Genomic DNA, 23,202 nt, shown 5'->3' on the forward strand with positions numbered 1-23,202 from the left:
CGGCGCCGGCGCCGCTGCCCAAGAGAGTCAAACTCCAGCGAGCTGCGCCGCCGCGAGCCCGGGGCTGGGGACGCACGGGGTTGTCCGCGGAGGGTGCTGTCCGACCCGCCGCGGAGGGAATCCCGTCAGCCCGCAGAAGATTCGGGGCACTGCCCGGCACCGCTGCCCGTTCACACTCCCAAGTGGGAGACGCGAAACGGAAGACCCCGTCGGGGATCCCGGGAAACAGGGACCCCGGGCGGGAGGCGACTCCAGGCGGGCGCTGGCAGGCAGGCGGGTGCGGTGTGCGCGAAGCCGCGGCGGACGGGCTGGGCTTCTGGCAGAGTAGCGCCTCCCACCAACACCCAATGGTGGTTTCTTTACGGGTACAAGATAAATAAATGATCCAAGCAAACCCCACTTGGAAGTGGCAAAAGCAGCTCCCGACCCGCGGATTGTGAGCCCCTCTCCTTGCGGGTGCAGTGGGGTCAGAGCCTGAAGCTGCGGGGCGAGAGAGCTGGGGTGTGTGCGCGTGGGAGGGTGTCTGTGCGCTTCTCTGCGTGAAGGCGGGCGCTGCTAGATGCAGAGCCCTTTCTCTCCGACTTCCTAAAAGAGATGCTGGTGAAACAGACCTTTGTGCAGTTACACCTGGCAGATACCTCGTAGCCGATTTGTGATAAGTTACCTTTTAAAATATTGTCTAAATGTAGATGTACGTGCAAGTGCACACGTCACAGGACAACTGATTGTGAAAGGTAACATTTTAGACGATTCGGGTTGGTATACAAAATTCTTTCTTTTCTCTTCCTTTGAATAGAAAGGCACCTGTGTACCTGTGTCTGAAGAGCAGTGTAGGACCAGCCTAAGAAGGAGGGATGAGGGGGTAAAGAGCCAGCATCAGCATGGTTTATGCTGATGGTGCAAAACCTCGCTAGTCATCTCTTCCCAGATTTCCTGGTCTAAAGTGGAAACCGGAAAGATGTTTTTACAAGCTCTAAGACAGAGAGGTTGAGGATGGCAGCCTTCCAATACACCTCCCTGCACTGTATGATTGGCGCTGATGATGAAAACAGCGTTCTCTTGGCTTGTAATAGTTTCCCCAAAGATGAAGTTTTCCAGGTATCCATTTTATTCACAGGTGGAGAGCCGAACAGCACAGTGAAAAGACTGCAAGAAGAGGATACATTGAAACAGGAAGCCCCTGGGATTTAGTGCCTATCAGAATATTTTGAACAGACATGGTTAATAAATTACTTTTGATGGCAGTAATGCGGCTGTCACCTCTTCCAGGTTTAACATTAAGATTTTCCCCATAGGAAAGCTTTTGATTTTTAGTTTGATAGAACATGCTTTAATCCAGTAGTGCTGAGTTAGTTACAAAAACTGCACGTGGAAAAAAAAAAAAAAAAACGCACACACACAAGCCCTGAAATCTATATTCGTTCATCTTTCCATCAGTGAGTACTATTAATACAGTTTTATATTATGTAGAATGTAGGTATTATAGTTTCATATCCTAGGTGAGAAAAACAGAGGCCCAGGGCGACTTTATTGCTTACGGGGAGCAGAGCTCATATTTGAGTCCCTGTCTTCAGAGCCTGAGTGTGAAGCTCTTTGTCCAGCGTTGTACAAATGCAAGGCACAGTTCTCTTAAGTGAAAATTGACCCAGTCTCTACCATCTGTGGGTGCTGGGCAGTTACTGGCCAATCTTTCCTGTGTCGCAAGTGAAAGTTAGCTTTCACACAAATATTGTTAAATTATAGCAGGTGCTGCTCTTGAGCATATAAGACTGAAAATTACTTTTCCAAAACATTACTAATTCATTGGTCCCCCATTATTCCTATGGCCCTTCCATTCTTCCTTCCCCACTGAAATAAATCTAGTGTACAAAAAGGGATGTTGTAATGCTGCTGTGGGGCAAATGCTCCCCTGAAATTGCATTTACACAAAACTCCCCCCATGTTGTCTCAGTGCTCCACAATGCCTTCTTCATCTACCTCTCAAACTCCCTCCACTTCTCATTTCCACTTGGCTTTAACAGCTTATTCACGGTTCCCTGATCAGCTCATTTTCTCCCAACTCCCAAGCCTCTGTACTTGACTACCCATTAGCTTCTCTCATGGTGAACATCATCACTAGTGGAAAAAGGTAAAGAGAAAAAAAAAAAAAAAAGAGCTCATTACTTTGATAGCCTTGTACTGGGGACCAGGTTGTATCAGCCCGTCTAAAAATCTCTGGCTGGTACAATCATTAATTTGCAGTTTCACTGTGAGGCTTCCTCGTAGCAGGTGGTAAGCACTAGAACTAGAATTGGGGGTAGAGGGTTCCACCGCTGAGTCAAGGACAAGTGGTAGACACTCTCACTGCCAATGAGCAGCCAGCTGCTCGGTCCCATGGTAAGGCAGAGTCCCAGTTTGGTGACTCACAGCTCCCTGAAGCAGAACTCTGGCCAAAGAGTTTCACACTCAGGTTCTGAAGACAGAGACTCAAGTATGAGCTCTGCTCCCTGTAAGCAATAAAGTCACCCTGGGCCTCTTGTTTTTCTCACCTAGGACATTAAACTATAATACTACATTCTACATAATATAAAATTGTATAGCTAAATGTATTAATACTACTCACTGATGGCATCTTTTCACTATGACTTTTAAAATACACTAGAAGCCAGCTTTCAGAGAAGGCAATGGCACCCCACTCCAGTACTCTTGCCTGGAAAATCCCATGGATGAAGGAGCCTGGTAGTCTGCAGTCCATGGGGTCGCTAGGAGTCAGACACGACTGAGTGACTTCACTTTTTTCACTTTCATGCATTGGAGAAGGAAAAGGCAACCCACTCCAGTGTTCTTGCCTGGAGAGTCCCAGGGACGGGGGAGCCTGGTGGGCTGTCGTCTCTGGGGTCGCACAGAGTCGGACATGACTGAAGCGACTTAGCAGCAGCAGCAGAAGCCAGCTTTATTAATATGTATTAAATTATCACATAGTCTAAATAAAGCCTTTCAAAATCTACTATATGTTCTCAATCAAAATACAGATTATAGAGACTTCCCTGGTCTGGTGATTAAGAATCTGCCTTCCGATGCAGGGCACATGAGTTCAATCCCTGGCTGGGGCACTAACATCCCACGTACCACAAGGCAACTAAGCCCTCAAGCCACAACTACTGAGCCTGTACATGTGCTTGAGCTCTAGAACCTGTGCTCTGCAATAAAGAGCCTGCACTCACTGCCAGTGAAGACTCAGAGTAGCCACAATAAAAAAATTTTTTTTAATAAACAGAAAAAATATAATACAGATTACAACTTTCAAGGCACATTCTTGTTCTTCTGATATAATTATCTGAAAATTATGCCTCCTATGGTTTTTAATACTGAGGCTAATTATTTAGCAAAGTTAGCTGTCATGATTTATTAGGGAAGAGTTACCCATACTTCTCCATACTTTTCTTGAGTATCTCTACCTCCTATAGAGAGAGATGTGGATTTTCTTAATAAATGGGCATGGTATAACTCAGCCTCTGCTCATCTGTATGAATATGAATATGAATATGATCTCCTTCTAGATGTCTCCTGTCTGATACACCAACACATTAAACTCGGAATTTCTAACGATGATTTAAAGCATTTCTGAACTACATTTCTGTTAAACTACAATTTTTCCCTTCAGTGGCATCAATATCTCATATCCCAAGTTCAATTAGTCATCATCATTAACAACACAATATAACTGTCCTGGGTTTCCTTCTCTGTAAATTCTTTGGCAAAGGCCCATCCTTAGAACCACAAGACTGGAAGTGAATTTCATGGCCAAACACCTCCAGTGTGTCATGCCTCAAAATATCCCAGGCCAGCAGTCATAGAATTTAGCCTGAACTCTAGAGAAGGTGCTGCTTTGTGCTCTAGAGAAGACCACTGCCTACAGACAGTATACAAGTACAGAGGTAATTTTAAAAATCTTTGGATTGAATGAAAAACCTGCCTTCCCCTGCTATTTGTTGTTTGGTTGCTTAATCGTGTTCAACTCTTTGCAACCCCATGGACTAGAGCACCCCAGGTTTCCCTGTCCTTCACTATCAGAGTTTGCTCAAAATCATGGCCATTGAGTCAGTGATGCTATCTAACCATCTCTTCCTCTGCTGCCCTCTTCTCCTTTTGCCTTCAATCTTTCCCAGCATCAGGGTCTTTGCCAATGAGTCAGCTCTTCACATCAGGAGGCCAAAGTATTGGAGCTTCAGCATCAGTCCTTCCAATGAATATTCAGGGTTAATTTCCCTTAGGATAGACTGGTTTGATCTTCTTGCAGTCCAAGAGACTCTCAAGAGTCTTCTCCAGCACCACAATTCGAAAGCATCAGTTCTTCAGCACTCAGCCTTCCTTATGGTCCAACTCTCACATCCGCATATGACTACGGGTAAAACCATAGCTTTGACTATACAGACTTTTGTCAGCAAAGTGATGTCCTACCATACTCACACCCTTTCTTCTTAGCTCATTCATGATATAAATCTTGCAGGAACTAGGCCCCAGGCATGGAAGATGCAACAAAAAAAAACAAAACAAAGCTCTCTAGCTTCATGGAACTTATATTTTAGTGGAAGAGACTGACAATAAACAAAACAGATACATTATATAGCCTATCAAAAAGTGAGAAGTGCTGTCTGATATGTTGATATGATTACACAGAAAGGAAAGTGAAGTTGCTCAGTCGCTCAATCCCCATGGATGGAGGAGCCTGATGGGCTATAGTCCATGGGGTCGCAAAGAGTCGGACACGACTGAGCAACTTCACTTTCACTTTCACTTATGATTACACAGAACATCTCTTCTTCAATCCCAACATTCCCAATCTGTTTACCATCCTCTCAGGCCAAGACAAGTTTACACTCTTAGGAGTAACAGGGTCCTCTTTTATTAGCTGTGTGTTCTCTGGATAAATGTATTTACTACAGATATTCATCTGGCTTGTAGAATCATAATATTCTTCATAATATCCACTGGAATCATGTGTGTAGGCAATGTGATATCTCAAGATGTTTCATGAAGTAAACACTTTACAAAGGGTTATGTGGTTAACCTTCTTCCCATGATTTCATGTCCCTTATTCTCTCTTACTTTAGTCCACTCCTGTTATTATAATGATACCCACTCCATAGTATAAAATTATGGTCTTTTTAAAAAGAGAAGCAGATTGTTTTCTTCATAGGTCTCTGCAAATAAACTTATTTATTTATTGTGGGTGCTTTATGTCTCATACATAGGATGCATTCACAATGTATTGGAAAAATTCCCTGGAGGAAGTGTATGTTCACAGTATCTTGACTTCAAGGACTTGTGCATTATATTCTAATGCCATAAATAAACAACCACAATAACACGTAAGTTCTATAGCCCCAAAATCACAAAGCAAAAAGGTGAAAAAATGTCAGTGACATCCTAGTCACAAAAAAAGTAACAATGTTCAAACTTAAGGTATTGTCACCTAATTGTACCCTTATGAACTAGGAAATGCTGACTGCTGTATAACAGAATGTGAAATTAGAAGTTTTGAATGAGGCACTAAGACAAAATTTCAGTGGAAGTTGCCAGTTCCAATGCCAAAATTTCAAAATAGGCAACTAAGAATTGGTAGAGGACACAACACACCAGAGATCAAGGGAGGATTTTTGTGAGAAGGATTTCTTTGGCAAAAGCTGTGCTCTGAGTTCACAGGGGAAGGAATCCAAGTACAGAACCTCATTACACCAAGTCTAGTGAGAAGGGTCTCAAAAGAGCCCTGAAGAGTTCAGTATAAGATCGTTGGTGTTTCGGCAGCCCTCAATGGATTGGAATAGACACACAAGCCTCAGGAATCTAAAGCCAGGAGGTGGTTAAGTGGACTATGGCAGCAGAAGGTACTTTAAACCACTGCCGCGCCAGGAAGGCATGACGCCATCCTCCAGCAGTAGAGTCCAGTTGCAATATATGGTGAGTGTAGAGGAGATGCAGGGATAGACAGTGAGCTGGACACTCAGTACTGAAGGATCTGAGTGTCACAGTAAGATATCTATGTAAATTTTGTTTTGCATTAAATTACCACCCAATCTTTAGGGCACCAACATGGGTATTTTATCTTGGCACTCAGAGTTGCCATCAGTCAATACTTCTGCCTTTCTCTCCCTGCTAACTTTACCAATCATGGATAGACAGATTTTTCTTATCTCACTTCACTACCCAACTCTGTTCTTTTGAAATCATCTTATGAGATCTGAAATTAGAGGACTGGTAGATGAGAGGTTGCCTTGACAATTCACTGATCAAGCAACCGCTGAGGATGTGGGGCTCTGGAAAGTTTCAAGGATATGTCTTCTCAGCCTCAGAAACAAAAGTCTTGGGTTCAGGTTCTCTGTCCTCTCCACACTGCAGAGGGGTTTCCATTTGGCAATTCAGGAGCTTCACACCACTCCCACACAAACCTGAGTGCAAGTAAAGGGTAGACATAGAAAGGATACAATGTACAAAGCCAGCTTCCTGAAATAAATGTCTTATAGCTGAGGAAGAATCATTTCTGTCTCAAACTTCATTATTCCTAAAAAAAAAAAAAAGGCAGTTTAATACAACTGCACATTCAGAAAGAGTTGATGTGAGCTCATGTTGATACAAATAATGTTTTGGCTTCATCTCATCTTGCTTCTAGAAATCTACATTCTGCTTCCTCAGATTTGGGTATGAAACTTTCATAACACCCTACAGGGAGAAAGCCATCAGATAATTTCCCACGAGTCTTCATGGCTTTTTTCTCTGTCTGTACCATTGGGCTCCCCTACTGAGCTGTGCAGAGAAGCCTGAGGACAGACAGCCTTGGCACCAACTCTTGAGACCTTCAGTCACTGCAGTTCGTGTGCTCATCGTGGGCCTAACTCCTTGCTTCATCTAACAGAATATAAAGTGTGAATTCAGAGGGCTTCCCAGGTGGCTCAGTGGTAAAATGCTAAAGTGGCCAATGCAGGAGATGCAGGAGACGCAGCTTGGATCCCTGGGTTGGGAAGATCCCCTGGAGTAGGAAATGGCAACCCACTCCAGTATTCTTGCCTGGAAAATTCCATGGACAGAGGAGCCTGGTGGGCTACAGCCCACTGCATCGCAGTCAGGCACGACTGAGTGAGTACTCATGAATTCAAAGTTATCTTCCCCCACCCACAACCTCTTCCAAAGATTATTGATAGCCTGAAAAGGTTTTCAAGTGTTCTACAATCTCTGATTTGCTGTGGCACATTCAGAAATTTATCCTTGAGATAAATTAATCATCACTAAAGGAGAGAGCAGAAATTTTGGAGTCAGACTTGAATCTGACTTTCAGCCTATCATTGTGCAGTTGAAAAAACATCAAGTGTGATGTGCCTAGTGCTGAGGTTGGCAGCTCAGAAATGGTGGTAAGTATTCTTGTTTCATGAAAATCCAGACTGCCTCAATGGCACGTGATCGCAAGAGCCCACCTTTTCCAGCAATTTTGCAGAAGATTTTTACATGAGTTTGGCCCCGCATTGTCACCATTAACAGGTTAGATGTTGATGAGGTGTGTAAACTTTAAGAGCAGCAAGGAGGAACTGCAGAGAAGCACTGGCCTCACAGCCCCAGGTGATGAATGTACACTAGCTCCTTCCTTGGTGTGCTCCCTCCCACCCCCCAACACACACCACATGACCTCCTCAAAGGTGACCCACAGAATAACCAAGGAATAAGATGCAATAACTCATAGCAGATTTGGCCCATCTGTTTTGTCTCAAAAAAGAAAAAAAAAGGATATCCCAAGAGGACAAAACTTGCTTGGTGTTTATAAATTGAGAAAGAAGGGAAGGAATTGCCACCTAGTTTCTTTAGGGAATAAAACCAAAAAGTTAGGGACTCCCTGGTGGGCCAGTGGTTAAGAATCCGCCTTCCAGTGCAGGGGACACAGGCTCAATCCCTGGCAGGGAAACTAAGTTCACACATGTCATGGGCAACTAAGCTCACACACTACGACTATTGAGCCACTGCTGAGCCTGCACTACAGCTGGAGAGAAGCCTGAGAGCCATAACTAAGACTAATGCAGCCATAGAAATATTTTAAAGCTTTTTGAAAAAATTTTGGTTAAAAAAAAAACCAAATAGACCCCAAAGGCTAACAGCACTTACCCTTGTGAAACATACTCCAAAAGGTTTTGGAGACTTGAAAAGATGTTCATTATCTTGCTTTTGGGACTTTTAATTTGGTGAAGGACAATTCCCTGTTTTAAACAAAGAGCTCAACAAAGGTTCAAATGTATGTTTATATCTGGATGTGACCATACCTGTGTGTAGTGCTAAAACCAAATGCAGACAGTTAAAAAAAGAAGGTTATTCAAGAACTGCTTGGGGATGAACTTACCCACTGGCTCGAGAGTTTTGCTTGAAGTTATTTGAATGGACTTATAGTTTTGTCTAGCATCATTGGTTGGAGTAAGGAATGCAGCCCAGATCGAAAGATCAGAAGGTGTTTGCATGTGCTGTGACCTTGATGCATGGGGAGGAACCGAGAGTGATGGCACTTGGAGAGGTTTGTAGTTAGATGAGTCTCAGTCAGTCAGCTGAGCAGAAAATGTTTGTCTCCGTGTCTATGTAGTTTCAGGGGAACAAACCTAATCTCGGCTAATCATTGGTGTGATAGAAAACAAGACATTAGAGGGTCTGTATCTGCCCTTTAGAGCAGGTTCAAGAAAAAGGAGAAAGGTCTGTGTTTGGCCACATCACAGCTAAATTAGGAGGGTCATCTGTGAATGTTATGGTACTCAAGAAAAAGAGCTTAGAAAAGTCTCATCTAAGTCATATGGAGAAGCGTATTTCTTGGTGCAAGCACATTTCCAGGAAGCCATTTCCTAGAACTTAAAAGGGTAAAAAGATTTCTGAAAATCAAAATTGTTGAGACAATTCCCTTAATCCCAGGTAAAATTATACATCGATATTGACATACATGTATAGCTCTCTCTTTTTTATAGCATTTTAAGAATGGATATGTGCTAATAATTTTAGTTAAAATAACAGTGATGACATATTTTATAGATTTATGCTTATTTTTTACATGGTAAATACAAAGTAAAATTATCTGCCAAAACAGTGAAAAAACATAGGAATTCCATCAGGATGAGAAAAAAATAGGTATCACAATTTGACAAAATATTTCATATTCTAGTTATCTTAACAGAGGGTACTTTAGAATTTAGAAGCCATAAAACTGTATCACAGTAAATCCTTTAAGCTATTGATATGATCTTATAAAATTTATAAAACTACAAAATTTATTAAAGTATTGTCTTTCTTGGGAGTATGGCTAGCAAACTCTTTTTTTTAATTCAACTTCTCAAAAATCATTTTTTATTATTTATTGTTTTGTTTTTATTTTCCTTTTTCTTCAAAAGTCATTTTTTAAATTAATGTTGGAATGTAAGAATATTAGAATGTTTTCACTTTTGAAGATAGACTTCTTGAGACATTTGATTGGCATATTTGACCAATAATTGTGTCTGTGCGTGCTCATGTGTGTGTGTGTGTGAGTACACTGGTATATGTAAAGAAGTCCCTGGCTGCGGAAGCAGATTTGGTACTAAGTGTCTAGGGAATAAGGTGGACTAAGAATGGGATTAAATGTATGGATGGGAGAAAACTACCTACAAGATGACAATGATTTGATTCCAAACACAAGTAAATTACAAAATGCAAAACCAGGTAACTCTTCAGGCTTGTTTACCCAAAGAAATTTCTCAGAGTTGGGAAATGCAAAGTTGAGCCCATCAGAGACTAACCAGGCCAACTGGCTGCCTTTGCACTTTGGCCAGAAAGCCAACTTTGCTTTGGAAGCAGAGAAGAGATGGCAGCCAACTGCAAGACTGATGGTTGCTTATATGAAAAACTCCCCACCAGGGACTGGAATAAGAAGATGCACTGAAGTCTGACCCCACCTTCTGAATCACTATAAATGAAAACAATTTATAATCCCTACTATATCGGATAAGATTAAAAGCAAAAATGATATTATTTATGGTTGATGCTTTAAGTATTAAAGAAAACAGTAGACAGAAGTCTCAGAAATGTGAATTTGGGGGTGATGTAATGATAAAAATAATCTCCTTGGGAAATATTCAATTAGCTAGGAAGTATTCCCCTGGCAAGTAGACGTAATAGGAGGTGTTGGTACTCTCCTGCCTTAAGGCAGATTTGCAAATAATTATACACCATTTGCCACCCCACACACACAGCTCTGCCCATTGTCCTTTTTCTCTCTGGAAATCCTAAACCCACAGTTAGCATTCCTAATGGTACTCCAAGGCACCCATCTAACTTCTCTGGACAGAGCAGCAAGAAAGCTCTTAGGCAAAGTATGATTTATTTCCAAAATTTGAAGTCCAAATGCACCCTTACTTCTCTGATCATTGAGGTTATATACACATATACACACACACGTATGTAGATGGGCTTCCCAGGTGGCTCAGTGGGTAAAGAACCTGCCAGCAATGCAGGAGACACAAGAGACATGGGTTCAATCCCTGGGATGGGAAGATCCCCTGGAGAAGGAAATGGCAACCCTCTCCAGTATTCTTGCTTGGGAAACCCCATGGACAGAGGAGCCTGTGGGGGCTACAATCCATAGGGTTGTGAAGGGTTGCATATGACTCAAGCAACTGAGTGTGTGTGTTTATTTATATATATATCTTCAAGCAGGAGAAGAGAACCCTAGTCTAGCCTCTAGAAATTCCATCTGGGCTTGAACCATGACAGAAGATACCTCCTGTCTTCTCTGGGAATTTATAAGAGGGACCCAGAAAGATTTAGAAGTTACATTAAAAAGTTCAGTGAACACTAAACTACAAGTTTGCTAAAGAAAGGCCCCAGAGGGAACCACACCTCCCTCGCAAAAATCTTTCAAGCAGCCTTCCCTGGAAACTGTACTCGAATGACTCTTTGAAGTAGCCAAGGGTCTCATCATTCCACCAGGCTAATGGGTAAAAAGTGACACCTTTCATCTTTAAAGCTTTCAGACAAACTTTACATTATTCAAGTTCTCCAAACAGTTCCTTTTCCCTTTGGAAAGGTGGCCATTCTTCTTTCTTTTGAATTTAAAAAATTTGCATGGTTTGTGTATGCGTGTGTGTATGTATGTGTGTGTGTGTGTGTGTGTGTGTGTGTGAGAGAGAGAGAGAGAGAGAGAGAGAGAGAGAGAGAATGCAGATGCAACACCATAGGTCATTTCCTCTTTTGTCTCCAGGCCTTGTGTCAGAAATGTCATCCCAGAGAAAGGGAATCTTGTACATCGAAGTTGGTGTATCACACTGCTTTCAAAAAAGCCTTAAACTGAGTTGCACATACTTTGGTTAAGTGAAGTCAAAGGTCACATATCATTTCTGAAAATACAGGTATCAAATACTTCATGGATTGAGAAAGTATGTGTCCATAAAGCAATTGGTAGAGCTGATACTATGAGCAGGAAATTCTTTGACATACTGAAGGATATGGACAACGAAGTGTCAGTGAACAAATAGGAAACCTGGGGTTGAATTATTACCACTCCAATAATCCTTTTGTTATGATGTTTTATTTTTTTGTTTATTTGGCTGTGCCAGGTCTTAGTTGGGGCATGTGGAATCTTTTATAGTTGAAACATGCAAACTCTTAGTTGCAGCATGTGGGATCTAGTTCCCTGGCCAGGGATTGAACCTGGGTCCCCTGCACGGGGAGTGCAGAGTCTTAGACCTGAACCACCAGGCAAGTCCCTTCAATAATCTTATGAGACTTTGGGTCCATAAAGCTTAGGCAATACTACCTAACTCCATCATTATTATGATGCTAAAAATGGAAAACAATGTGAATATAATTTGCGAATTTTAAAACACTGTGCACATATTAAAAAGTACTCTGGTATACTATCAATTAATGTGATTAATGAACAGTTACTCTTTCCAATTATAACTTTATATGGTATGATATGGAGGGTATATGAATCTCACTATTTTAATAAAAACCTCAAATTAAAATGTAAAAAAAAATTTTTCACAATTTTAATAATATGTGCCAGCCTTCTTTCTTTCTTTCTCTCTAAGTACCGCTCTCCTGCCAGCAGATAGTGCTTTCCAGTGGTTGCATAATACCCAAGGGGCAGGGGCTAGGCCAGTCCTTGAAAACTGCTGCCTTGGATAAGTTCATAACCAAGAAGAGGAAACACTACATCCAGTGTCATTCTTTGCCCCGAGGAATTGGGGTGTAAGTAAGTGATTTGGATCCTCCCTTTGTCTTTGTCTTTTTTTTTAGTGAAAAATAGTTTATTAACATGTACAGCATGCACACATATGGGAGAAAGTCTTTTGTCAGTTACAGACAGTTGCTTACTTGACTGTTTTGTTTTTTTAACAATACAAAATTATTTTTTTTAATTTTCTTTTTCCTCTCTTTGTCTTAGTTGCCTTTATATGGCTCCAAACACTTTTCTTTTGGATCTTTTGTATAGTTGTTTTCACTCCTCTCAGTACATCAGGGGCCAGGAATTTTAAGCTCATGTATTTCGTAAGAAGCCTTCCCACCCCACTCCCCCCTCAAACCCCCAGAAACTGACAAGCTGATTCTAATATTACTGTGGAAATTCTAACATGGACTAGCCAAAACAGTCTTGAGAAAGAACAAAATAGGAATACTCACACTTCCTGGTGTCAAAGCTCACCACAAAGCTACATTAATCATGACTATTAGTTATAAGAAGAGTCAGGTAGATCATTGGAATACAATTGAGAATCCAGAAGTACACACAGTATTTACAGGACATTATTTTCTACCAGGGTGCAAGAAAACATCATGGGGACAAAAACAGTCTTTTCAACAAATGGTGATATGAAGATGTGATCACACATAAAAGAATGAAGTGGACTGTTTCATTCCATCATATACAAAAAGACTGTAACTAAGAGTGGATAAATACAAGAGCTAAAACTATTAAGCTCTTTACAAAAACATATGTATAAATCTTTATCACCTTGAATTAAGCAAACAAAAAACAAAAAAGCAGACAAATTGCACTTTGCATAATTTAAAAACTTTGTGCTGGAAGTCAGATACGACTGAGGGACTTCACTTTCACTTTCATGCATTGGAGAAGGAAATGGCAACCCACTCCAGTGTTCTTGCCTGGAGAATCCCAGGGACGGGGGAGCCTGGTGGGCTGCCGTCTCTGGGGTTGCACAGAGTCGGACATGAAGCGACTTAGCAGCAGCAGCAGCAGCATACAGAACTTAAAAAAAAAACAATAATAAGTCACAGTCCCCAAAGTCTACTAAATTCTTTCCTTACTTCTATTGTTTATTTCTCTCTCTCTTTTTTTCACAAATGCAGTATGCAAACAATGGTACTTCTTTTAATTTATATTTCTTTGATAATTTTAACCTATTATATGTATCCTACTTATATTTACTCTTTTGTCAATTGATTATACCTACCTTATTTGTATTTCTTTTCATTTTCCTGGTTAATGATAACAAAGCATTGTAAATTGTATACTAATTCCAAATGTATATATTTAGATTTTTTTCTTTAATGTAAAAGTGTTAGTTGCTCAGTCATGTCCAACTCTTTGTGACCCCATGGACTGTAGCCCGTCAGGCCTCTCTGTCCATGTAATTCTCCAGGCAAGAATACTGGAGTGGGTTGCCATGCCCTTCTCCAGGGGATCTTCCCAATCCTGGGGTTGAACCTGGGTCTCTGGTATTGCAGGCAGATTCTTTATCATCTGAGCCACCAGGGAAGCCCTTTTTTCTTTAATAAATATTTACAATTTTATTAAATATTTAGTAATCAAGTAAACACTTACTTTTTTTTCTTGGAATACATGTTAGGTAATCTTAGCAGAAACTATTGGTGTTCTGCGATATCCCCTTAAATACTTTTACCAATTCTTGTGACCCTGCTGCGGGTTCCCTGTGCTTTCACTCTGGGTGGAGACAATGTTACTCTTCCTTGGGAAACAGCCTCAAACAGAGCCTTCTTGACTGAACAGGCAAAGAACCTGAAATCTCTGGGAAGCTGCTTCCCTGGTGGCTCAGCTGGTAAAGAATCCACCTGCAACGTGGGAGACCTGGATTTGATCCCTGGTTTGAGAAGATTCCCTGGAGAAGGGAATGGCTACCCACTGCAGTATTCTGGCCTGGCGAATTTCATGGAATTTATAGTCCTTGGGTTCACGGAGAGTTGAACTGAGCAGCCTTCACTTACATTCCCATGAGGGATGCTGTTAGCCTGAAACCAGAGTGAGTCCCCTTGTTTCTGACTGGAACAAATCCTGGACCTAATTTACATTCTCAGTTCTCCTACAGAATTTGGCTGACACCTTTTTTCTATAAGACTTGCTAGATTCTTCCCTTTTCTGTTCCTGCCTCCTCCACTCCCTAATGAATCCTTCCCAGGAGTACATGCAAATCTTCCTGACTATCTGATTTATGACAGTAATGCTTTACTGTAAAAAGTGAGGAGAAAGAATGCTTTGGAAAGAGATACATTGTAGGAAATCAAAAGAATTATACTACGAAGAAACCTTTACCCATTAACCTTTGAACATCAAGTGAAACTCATCCCGTATTTTCAGATATAAAAGCTAAGTGGACTAAAAGAGAGTGTGTGGTTTTTGCCTAAGGTCATGTAAGTTGAACTAGTACTAATATTTTATTTGACCACTTAAAGGGGATCAGCTTAGTTCATGATTCTGGAGACATACAGCTTTGAATGAAGTCTCTGGGTCTATTATTACCTTGAGTTTCATGATCAAATGCATTTACCTAAACTTCTCTGTTTCAACTACCTTGACCATAAAACTACTTTACATAGTTAATGTCATTATTAAGTGAAATAATATATAGTAAGGCATTAGAGCAGTTACTGACATGTAATCATTACTGGAGGAAAAAAGCTACTTAACTCAATATTCTGTATATGATGTAAACTTGGGCTAATTGGTTCAGAATGTTATTGCAGCTTAACATTTCATAAAATATTTTGATGTAATTTCCTTTCATTCTCACAAAAACTTTTATATTTCAGATGAGGAAGTTGAGGCTTCAGGTGGAATCATCTCCATGTTTTGCAACCTGGGAGAGTCATCATTCCCTTATATCTCAGCTATGAATGACAAGCCGCAAAGAACAAAAAGGACCAAAATACAGAAGGCAAGTGACACCTTCTATGACAGATCCTAAGTCAGACTTATTGGTGCAACTTGGAACATCAATAATGCTAAGTACAGGTCAGATAGGCCAGGGCAGCCCAAGCAATGGACAACTGGGTGGTTGTGCTCAGAGAATTTATTGCAACGTCCATGAGTTCCTCTTAGCAAATGAAAGAAAAGCTGGGATAATCTGACAACCAGATAATTCATTCTAAGAGGGAGAAGAGACACAATGGGCCTTCCTGTTTGTGAAGATGTCTGTGACGCCAAGCCTGGTTACTTTTTAATGAGATTCAGTGTATGCATCTCCCATGAAAATTGAATATATGACCATACAGCATCCATTACAAAAAGCACTGTCACAGGAACTAGAGAATGGAAATAAGAACATTTTCCTTAGATACCCTGTCAACCCAAACTGAGGTTGCTTTAACATCCAAAACTCGATTAAGATTCCCAACTCTTAACACCTGTTAAGAGTATCTGGCTGCCAGATCGCCACTGCATGAAATAGCAGCGAGGGAATGCTAGAATAAATTTTAACTTGCAGCCAGAAACAATACCGAAATGCCATTCTTAATGCTCAGAAAAGCCTAGTTCATGTAAATTTCCAAGTAACAAATCTGCATGGAATCATAAGCTGTATTGCATTATACAATTTTCCTTTCCTTTTCTTTTTCTTTTTTATTTTTTGCTTTCATGTTAAAGATTCAGTTCATAAATAGTACATAAAGATGGAACAAAGTTTTACTGGAAAGTTTCATTATCAAACAATAAGATGCTATTGAGGACTTCTGTGGTAGTTGGGGAGAACATCTTTCTCACAAACAAATCATGGGGCTACCATAGTCTAGGGGAAAGATGCTTTCCTGACTTCTCACTAGTCAAAATTCACATGATTTAAAAATAATTCACACAAAGGTGGTGGGTAGATCTTTTTAGCAGTTAAAGTGGCACTTCTGTGTTGCAATAGAATGAACTGAACTTACAGTTCACTCAGTTTTCAGCTTTGCAATTATGTAATTCTCAATGAAATTTTAATTTTATTAAATTCACATTACTTCACATTTTGTGCCTAAATTAAGGCTTTATTACTATTTTATAAAGTATTATTTCAAGTGTGCAAAAAATGTACTCACCATTTATTAGATAAGTATAGTAAGCATCAACCACAGAAGGCAATTTTTAGGATGCATTCAAGGCTTTCTCTCCAAACCTTCATCCCTCTTCTCGCACCACATAAAAGGAGATTTTTATAGTTCTAGGCTACACTATGTCCCAAGGACAATAAATCAGATATTAAGGGAAGGGAAAGTGTCAAGGATAACCACTAGAGTTCTGGTTAGGCTATCTGTCTATATGATTGTGCCTTCCCTGAGAATTAGGGACATTGGAGGAAGACTACATTTGTGGAACTCATAAATTTGATTGAGGAAATATTGAATTTGGAAAGTCTATGGAGCAGTCTAGTAAATATGCTGTTGGATGTAAAAGTCTGTGACTCACAAAAAGTGTAGATATATATATATACACTAAAAGTGCCGACTTATCATTTTATTTGCTTTTATTATGTTTGGCATCACCCTGATACTCCAAAATGTGTCCTTGAAAGATAAAGGGATAAAAATTCTGAATATGCCAAGATCTATGTGAAAATTCCTCCCAGTATAAATCAAATATGACCTTACCTGCTGAGAAACAAATAGACTTTAATGGGACAAAATTCTCAGAGACTCAGAGGTCTCAGAAGACAGACTATCACCTGGGTGAAGATTGTATACAAAACATACAATTAATCCACAGGCATTGCATTCACGCTGAGTTATGTCAAAACATCTGGGGGTACAAAACAGTTTCTTAGCAAATATATCCTGAGCCATATGCAAAACAAAAATAAAACTGAAGATTATTCCTCTAATAAAAAATGTTATTTTTACAACTTAGTTTGATTCTGCCTATAGAAAATTTGGGAGATTTAAAGATGTCTTAGACTTCGTAGTTATACGTTTTTAAGAACTGAAATGGTAGTTTATTTCTAAGCATTCCTTTGCCAAAAAAGAAAGTTACACTGTTTCAAAATTTTTCAACTTGTATACAATAGTCATTATGATATTTGGTGATTTCCTAAAGGATACATTTTAATGTCAGCTAAGTCCCATCTTAACCCTGTTCTCTCCAGAATGGCTTTTGTTCATAACCCATGTTAAAATAAAGCTACTTCATTGATATTGATGTGTGATGCCAACTCAGCCTTCCGACCTGTGATTCTTTTTCTAGTATCAACTCTGTTCTCTGCCAAATGATTTAGAAGCATAAGCCTAGAAATCTAGACTCAGATTATGGCCGTTTGCAAGGCTAGTGACTTCAATAGTGGGACCCAGTGCATTAAATCAAAGCACAGAAGTGCAGGTATTTGCCTGACTGGACAGGGAGTTTTATAAATGCTGTATAATCACAGTGCCAAAGAAGAAGATAGATGATTCAGCATAAGCCAAACATTATGTTTTGGTTTGTCTTGAATACAAATACATGTCTTGGAGAGTCAGAGAATTCTGTTAGAAATAACTCCAAAGGAGTGAGATTGAATCCCTGCTCTGCATCACATCAAGTGTGAGGCTGTGGGCAAAAAGACTACATGTGTTTGAATTTAAGATCCTCATCTGTAAATGGGGGTAATCATGCTTTCCCCAGGTGATCACTGGGAAGACCAACATTTTATCAGTGTGACTTGTGGTCCCTTTTGGCATATTTGTGTGAAGATAAAATACCATGAAAGCAATGGTTCCAGGAAAGACAATGTCTACTGCAAATGTATTTTATGTAAGTCACTGGGGAGAAGAAATAGTCACAATCATCACTACAAAGGTGAGCCCTCACTCCTTTGGAAGAGCAGCTCCTTTCAAATTTTTCCAAAGAGATGCATCACATACACAGGCATGTGTCAGGTTAGATTAAATGTCTTTCAGATCCAGGCACAGAAATGCTTCTGCCTCCTTTCTTGGACGATGGTGCAAAAGATATCAAAGTGGCTCCCACTTTAGAGAAACCCTTTTCTATAGAAATTCTTGTCCTTCATCCAAGGTGAGTTTGTGTGGAAATGCTCTAGAGACAGTGTATCATTATGTTCTCAGTCTGGTCCCTTCTCTCCAAAATTGGTCCATTATCTGTGCACGATATCTTTGCATCTTGACTCGCTCATCCCTCCTGCTCACAGTAGGACATTCAATCCCTTTTGCAAATGAACAGTAGGCAATTTTGTTTGTTTGTTTGTTTCAATACCAGAGACCTGGAGTGAGCAGTACTTAGATTTCAGGTTGTATCTCTTGGCACATAGGTAAGATATGCATATTTACACTAAAATGTGGCTAATTATACATCAATTTGGGGGCTTCTCTTGTGGCTCAGCTGGTAAAGAATCTGCCTGAAATGCAGAAAACCTGGGTTCAATCCCTGGGTCAGGAAGATCCCCTGGAGAAGGGAAAGGCTACCCACTCCAGTATTCCGGTCTGGAGAATTCCATGGACTGTATACTCCATGGGGTCACAAAGAATCAGACACAACTGAGCGACCTTCACTTTCATTTCACTTTCACAGCATCACTTTAATGACTTAGTTCTAAGACTTTCCTATGAAATCTTGTAACAAGAATATTTTCTCTCTTCTGCCATTAAAAGTCATTCTTTATAAGAGATATAGCCAATATTTCTTCACTTTGCCCTATAGAATGGGAAAGAAAGGCTAAATTGTTATTTGTTGGGTCTTAATCTCAAAATGATGATTATTCTTTAGTTGTCTCTCCTCTTCCTGATACACATATAAATAACAAATTTCTCTAGTATTTAATCCTATTTCTGTTTGTCTTCTAAAAATCTGGTCTTTTCTGGAGTATATACTTCTTTTTTCTCCTTGCAAACTAATAACTCGTAGGTAAATCTTGTCTTCAATTTCAGTAGCTTCCCATAGTCTTTATTTTCTGATACATTTACCTCCTTAATATTGTGCATACTGACTTAAGCCATTAAGTCAAATGATCCAAGGATGAATTTGGGTTTAATCCAAGCAAGCAGGAGCAGTTTAATTGGTAATAATGATATAAGGACCCTGTGTCTATCTCTCACTTTAATTCTTCTATCTAAGTCTACTCATCTCTGGACTCCTTAATTTTCACATATGCTCAATTCCACTTTTGCAATTTTTGTAATTTTTCCTTGTTTTTTCTTCCCCCTAACTTGATCTTGCTGCCTTCCTGGGTCTTTAAAACAAACAAACAAACAAACAAACCTATCCCCACTGGGTTCTTTCTACTTCTGACTTCTTTAAGCAACATCACCTGCCAGAGTGTCAGTTCCCTGGTATTTAAATTCCCATCTTGAGAGGTATTCCAGCTGGATTTACTGGACATTATTAAACTTCTGCTCTGTTACTTTAATAATCTTATTTCACTTTTTAAAAAATTGTGCACTGCCCAATTTCATTTTTTTTAGAAATAGGCAGCAAATACATAGTAAAACATTTACTTTAAACATTAAATTCTTGAGCCAAAAACCACTCATCTAAATTCTAATATAACTGTATCAAACTCTACCAACCAACATGTAAATAAAGAGAGAAAAATTGGAGAATAGAATGTTCATGATATCACTCTCTTCTCCCTGCTGAGTTCAAAGGACCATTACTCTTTTGAATAAAACAACCTAAAGATACATCTTTCCCTTCAGGCCAGAAAGAAACAAAAAAAAAAAGCAGTGTTTAGTCTAACAAAAGCTCATGACAAGGAAACAAGGAAAAGCCCACAGAATTTCTTATCATATGAGAATATATTTGTATACAGTGTGGGCAAGCAACTGTTACTAGTTTAGAGTGACTGGAGCGGACTCTATTCCACTTGAATTTCAAAATTTTGGATAATGAAAGCGTTTCAAAGAAATATAATTTGATCATAATAAATGCATCTCCTAGCACACACTACTGGTAAATTGCTGCCAAACTGATTTGCTGCCAGACTTGATTTAATAATTAAAGCATTCCTTGTATTTAAATGTTTCTTTGAAATGACGAGGAAGATGAATAAAACAGGATATTTCCCTCAAACAGTTTGTAGTCCAGAAAGCAGAGAGAGAAAATTCTATATATGCACACTAGCAGGAACAAAAGCTTGAAGGAGACAGCTGCCATGAGTGAGGAGCACACGGAGTTCTACGAAGCGCTCAAGAAAAGTGACCTAATTTGAATGGGAGCCTCAGACTTCCAGTAGGACACGTCGTCCTTGCACAACAAATGTTTAATTTCAGCCACAACTTTGTGTTGTGTGTCAGTGTTAGGAGACAGTTGGAAAGGGCCCCAGAATTTTCCAAGTTTCAAAAATTCTCATCTTGCAGATGAGAACAGTGTTGAGATGAGCTCTGAAAATGGAGAGAGATGAAGAGAAAAGACAGAATTCCAAGTAAATAGAACTCAAGCAGAAATAAACAGGGAAAAATAAAGATGGGAATGATTCAATTTTTAAGAAAACAAGGTCTTATTAGAGCAGGTGTATTGTGCAACACCTCATACAGTTTTTCCTATGTCTTCGGATTCATCTTTGTAAAGCAACATGAACAATTTTGGTGAACTGGATGAAGCAAGCTGCTGCTAATTTGATGTTAAATTGGAATGTTCTGAAAAGGTGTTGAGGGCACATATTCTGGTTTCCTAGTCCATTGTGGCATCAGTTATCACCGCAGTCTACTAATAGCTCATATTAGAGGAACTGGTCCAACCTGAGCTTTTAGGATGGCAACTGAATGTATTCATTCATTCAGAAATAGTAACTGGACATCTACTAGGTGCCAGATCTTTAACTGGGTACCAGGATAAAACCAGTCAAGTTAATAATCAAAATGATACCAATCTTTAGTTTGGATCTGTCAAAAATTTTCATAATAATAAAGTAAACTTGACAACTTATCTCATTCTCTTTTTCACAATTTCCTCTCACCTAAGGCAGCTCAAGAGCTAATCACTTATCAGTGCACTAAAGCTCTCCCTTATGCCCACAGCAGCAGCCCCTATCCCTGCCCCTTTATCCCCACCTCTTCCCCCTAACCCTCTCAGATCTGTACCATATAGATCCATTCCGCCTGGTTCTCTCAGCTTTTTCTCTTTTCTCGTTTCTCAGGCTGAGCCCTCATTGGTGCATTGCCTGGATGCATCTGAAGGTTCTAAAATCCATTTTTTTGTGGGAAGCCACACACCTTAGAGGGTGGGAAAGACAGAGAGGTCAAGTAGGCAAATACTGACATCATCCCGAGGGATTAGAAGGAGCAGGAGGTGTGCCTAGGGCATCACAATTCCCTTTCCCTTCCTCCTTTCCTTCCTTCGTTACTTCCTCCTTTTCATCTGTATACGTTTCACCATGTCAAAATGTTCTCCTGATCAATCTTTGAAGAGTCTCTTCCTCTCTCTTTCACACACACACATACACCAAAGTATAATGTGGCTCCTTAAAGTTAACCTTATCTCTATGACACCATGCTTCTTCATGAGAACGCATGTAAATATTCTTATATGCCTTTGAAGATATTACCAGGTTTGGTCTGTTTATAACCTTATAAATGTCTTTTCTAAAAACTTGAAATTGGTGAATGAATGGCTTCCAGAGAACAGACAGATACTCTCAGCACCTCCCACTCAGAATCTCTGTGCATGAACCTGTTCAAGGGTATGTGCTTACCAGTTGACGTCCCGCCCAGATTCCAGCCGCCACTAGATGTCCCTCCTAGCCAATGCTGAAATGCAACTGCACTTTCCATCCTTCCTGGGGGTCTCTGCAGTGTAAATGGCTAGATGCTTAGGCGCATCTCTACCACCGTGATAGCAGATTGCAGGAGGCTGCTTCCAAACTAGTCTTGATTCTGCCTCTCGATGTGTTGGTATGGCTCTGTTGAAGATTGAGGAGCTTGTTTATTCCTACTAAGTCAGACAGGGCTTCTTGGTGATATTTCTTTAAGAGAATCGTAGGTGCCTTATTTCAGTTCTCTCATGTCCTCATGGTGCCTCAGGTCTGAGCTTTATTACTCATCCCCACTTCCCTGTCGCTACATCTACCTCTGTCCCATGCCTGGCTTGATTTCATATGGGGGAAAAGTTCTCTGGAGTAATAAAGTAGGCCGGTACAGTCTACAGAGTGCTGTGGCAGTCTACCCTCCGGTGAGCCCCGCTGACTCACACCCTTGTGTCATCCTCGCCTTGTGTGTTGTGGAATCTGGAACTTTCTTCTAAGCAATACTCTGTGGCAAAAGTGACAGAGTGTCCTTCCTGTAGTTATGTTACATCATAGGGCAAAGGTGAACGGGTTTTACAGATGTAATTAAGGTTCCTAATCTGTTAGTTTTGAGTTAATTAAAAGGGAGATTATCCTAGGTGGGCCTGACCTAGTCAGGTAAGCTTTCTAAAGAGTATTCAGTCTTTTCCTGAATTTAGGGCTCCAAGTGGCAGAGGTGCTCCTTCATTTTCTTCTCTCTCTCCTTTTCACTCTCTCCTTCTCTCTGTCTTATTCATTGACTTTGTTGAATCAAGCTGCTATGAAATCTGCAGTTGTATGAACCTGAGCCCTACCAACAACACAATGGAGGTTAGGAGTGGATCCTTCCCCAGACAAACCTCCAGATGGGAACACAGTCTAACCAGGCCTTACTCTGAGCTTTGTAAGAGACTGAGCTCAGGACCCAACTCACTTGTTCCCAGACTCCTGGTCCATAGAAATTGTGAGATATGAAATGAGAAATGTTTTAAGCTGCTGAATGTTTGGTAATTTGTTATGCAGAAAATAACATAATTACTCTTATTAAGTGCATTCAAACATATTCAACCTCACTGCTTTTGAGAAACCAGAAGTCTTTATCCTGCACCCTATCCTGCACCGAATATTATGTGTTCCTCCTGTTTTTCAGTCCAAGTACAAAAACAGAAAACATTTATTCCTGTTGCTGTCACAAACTATTTTTTGGCATTATAATTCCCTTACTATCATGAATTCATTTCAGTAATCTTCAGGAAAA

General features: G+C 40.1%; 1 protein-coding gene across 1 annotated transcript in view; it reads right to left on the reverse strand.

Annotated features, from left to right (window-relative positions):
- The window catches only part of LOC104984464, a 77,998-nt gene extending 56,044 nt beyond the window's left edge, over positions 1-21,954 (reverse strand). Inside the window, exons 1-3 of the mRNA XM_010834192.1 lie at positions 21,876-21,954; positions 2,164-2,312; positions 34-664 (exon numbers count right to left, since the gene is read on the reverse strand). Coding sequence (XP_010832494.1) covers positions 34-664; positions 2,164-2,312; positions 21,876-21,954 — 859 coding nt within the window. The remainder of the gene's footprint in view (positions 1-33; positions 665-2,163; positions 2,313-21,875) is intronic.
- Between the last annotated feature and the right edge of the window lie 1,248 nt (positions 21,955-23,202).

This window comes from Bison bison, unplaced genomic scaffold (assembly GCF_000754665.1).
Source record: "Bison bison bison isolate TAMUID 2011002044 unplaced genomic scaffold, Bison_UMD1.0 scf7180017864029, whole genome shotgun sequence".
Lineage (NCBI taxonomy): Eukaryota > Metazoa > Chordata > Mammalia > Artiodactyla > Bovidae > Bison > Bison bison.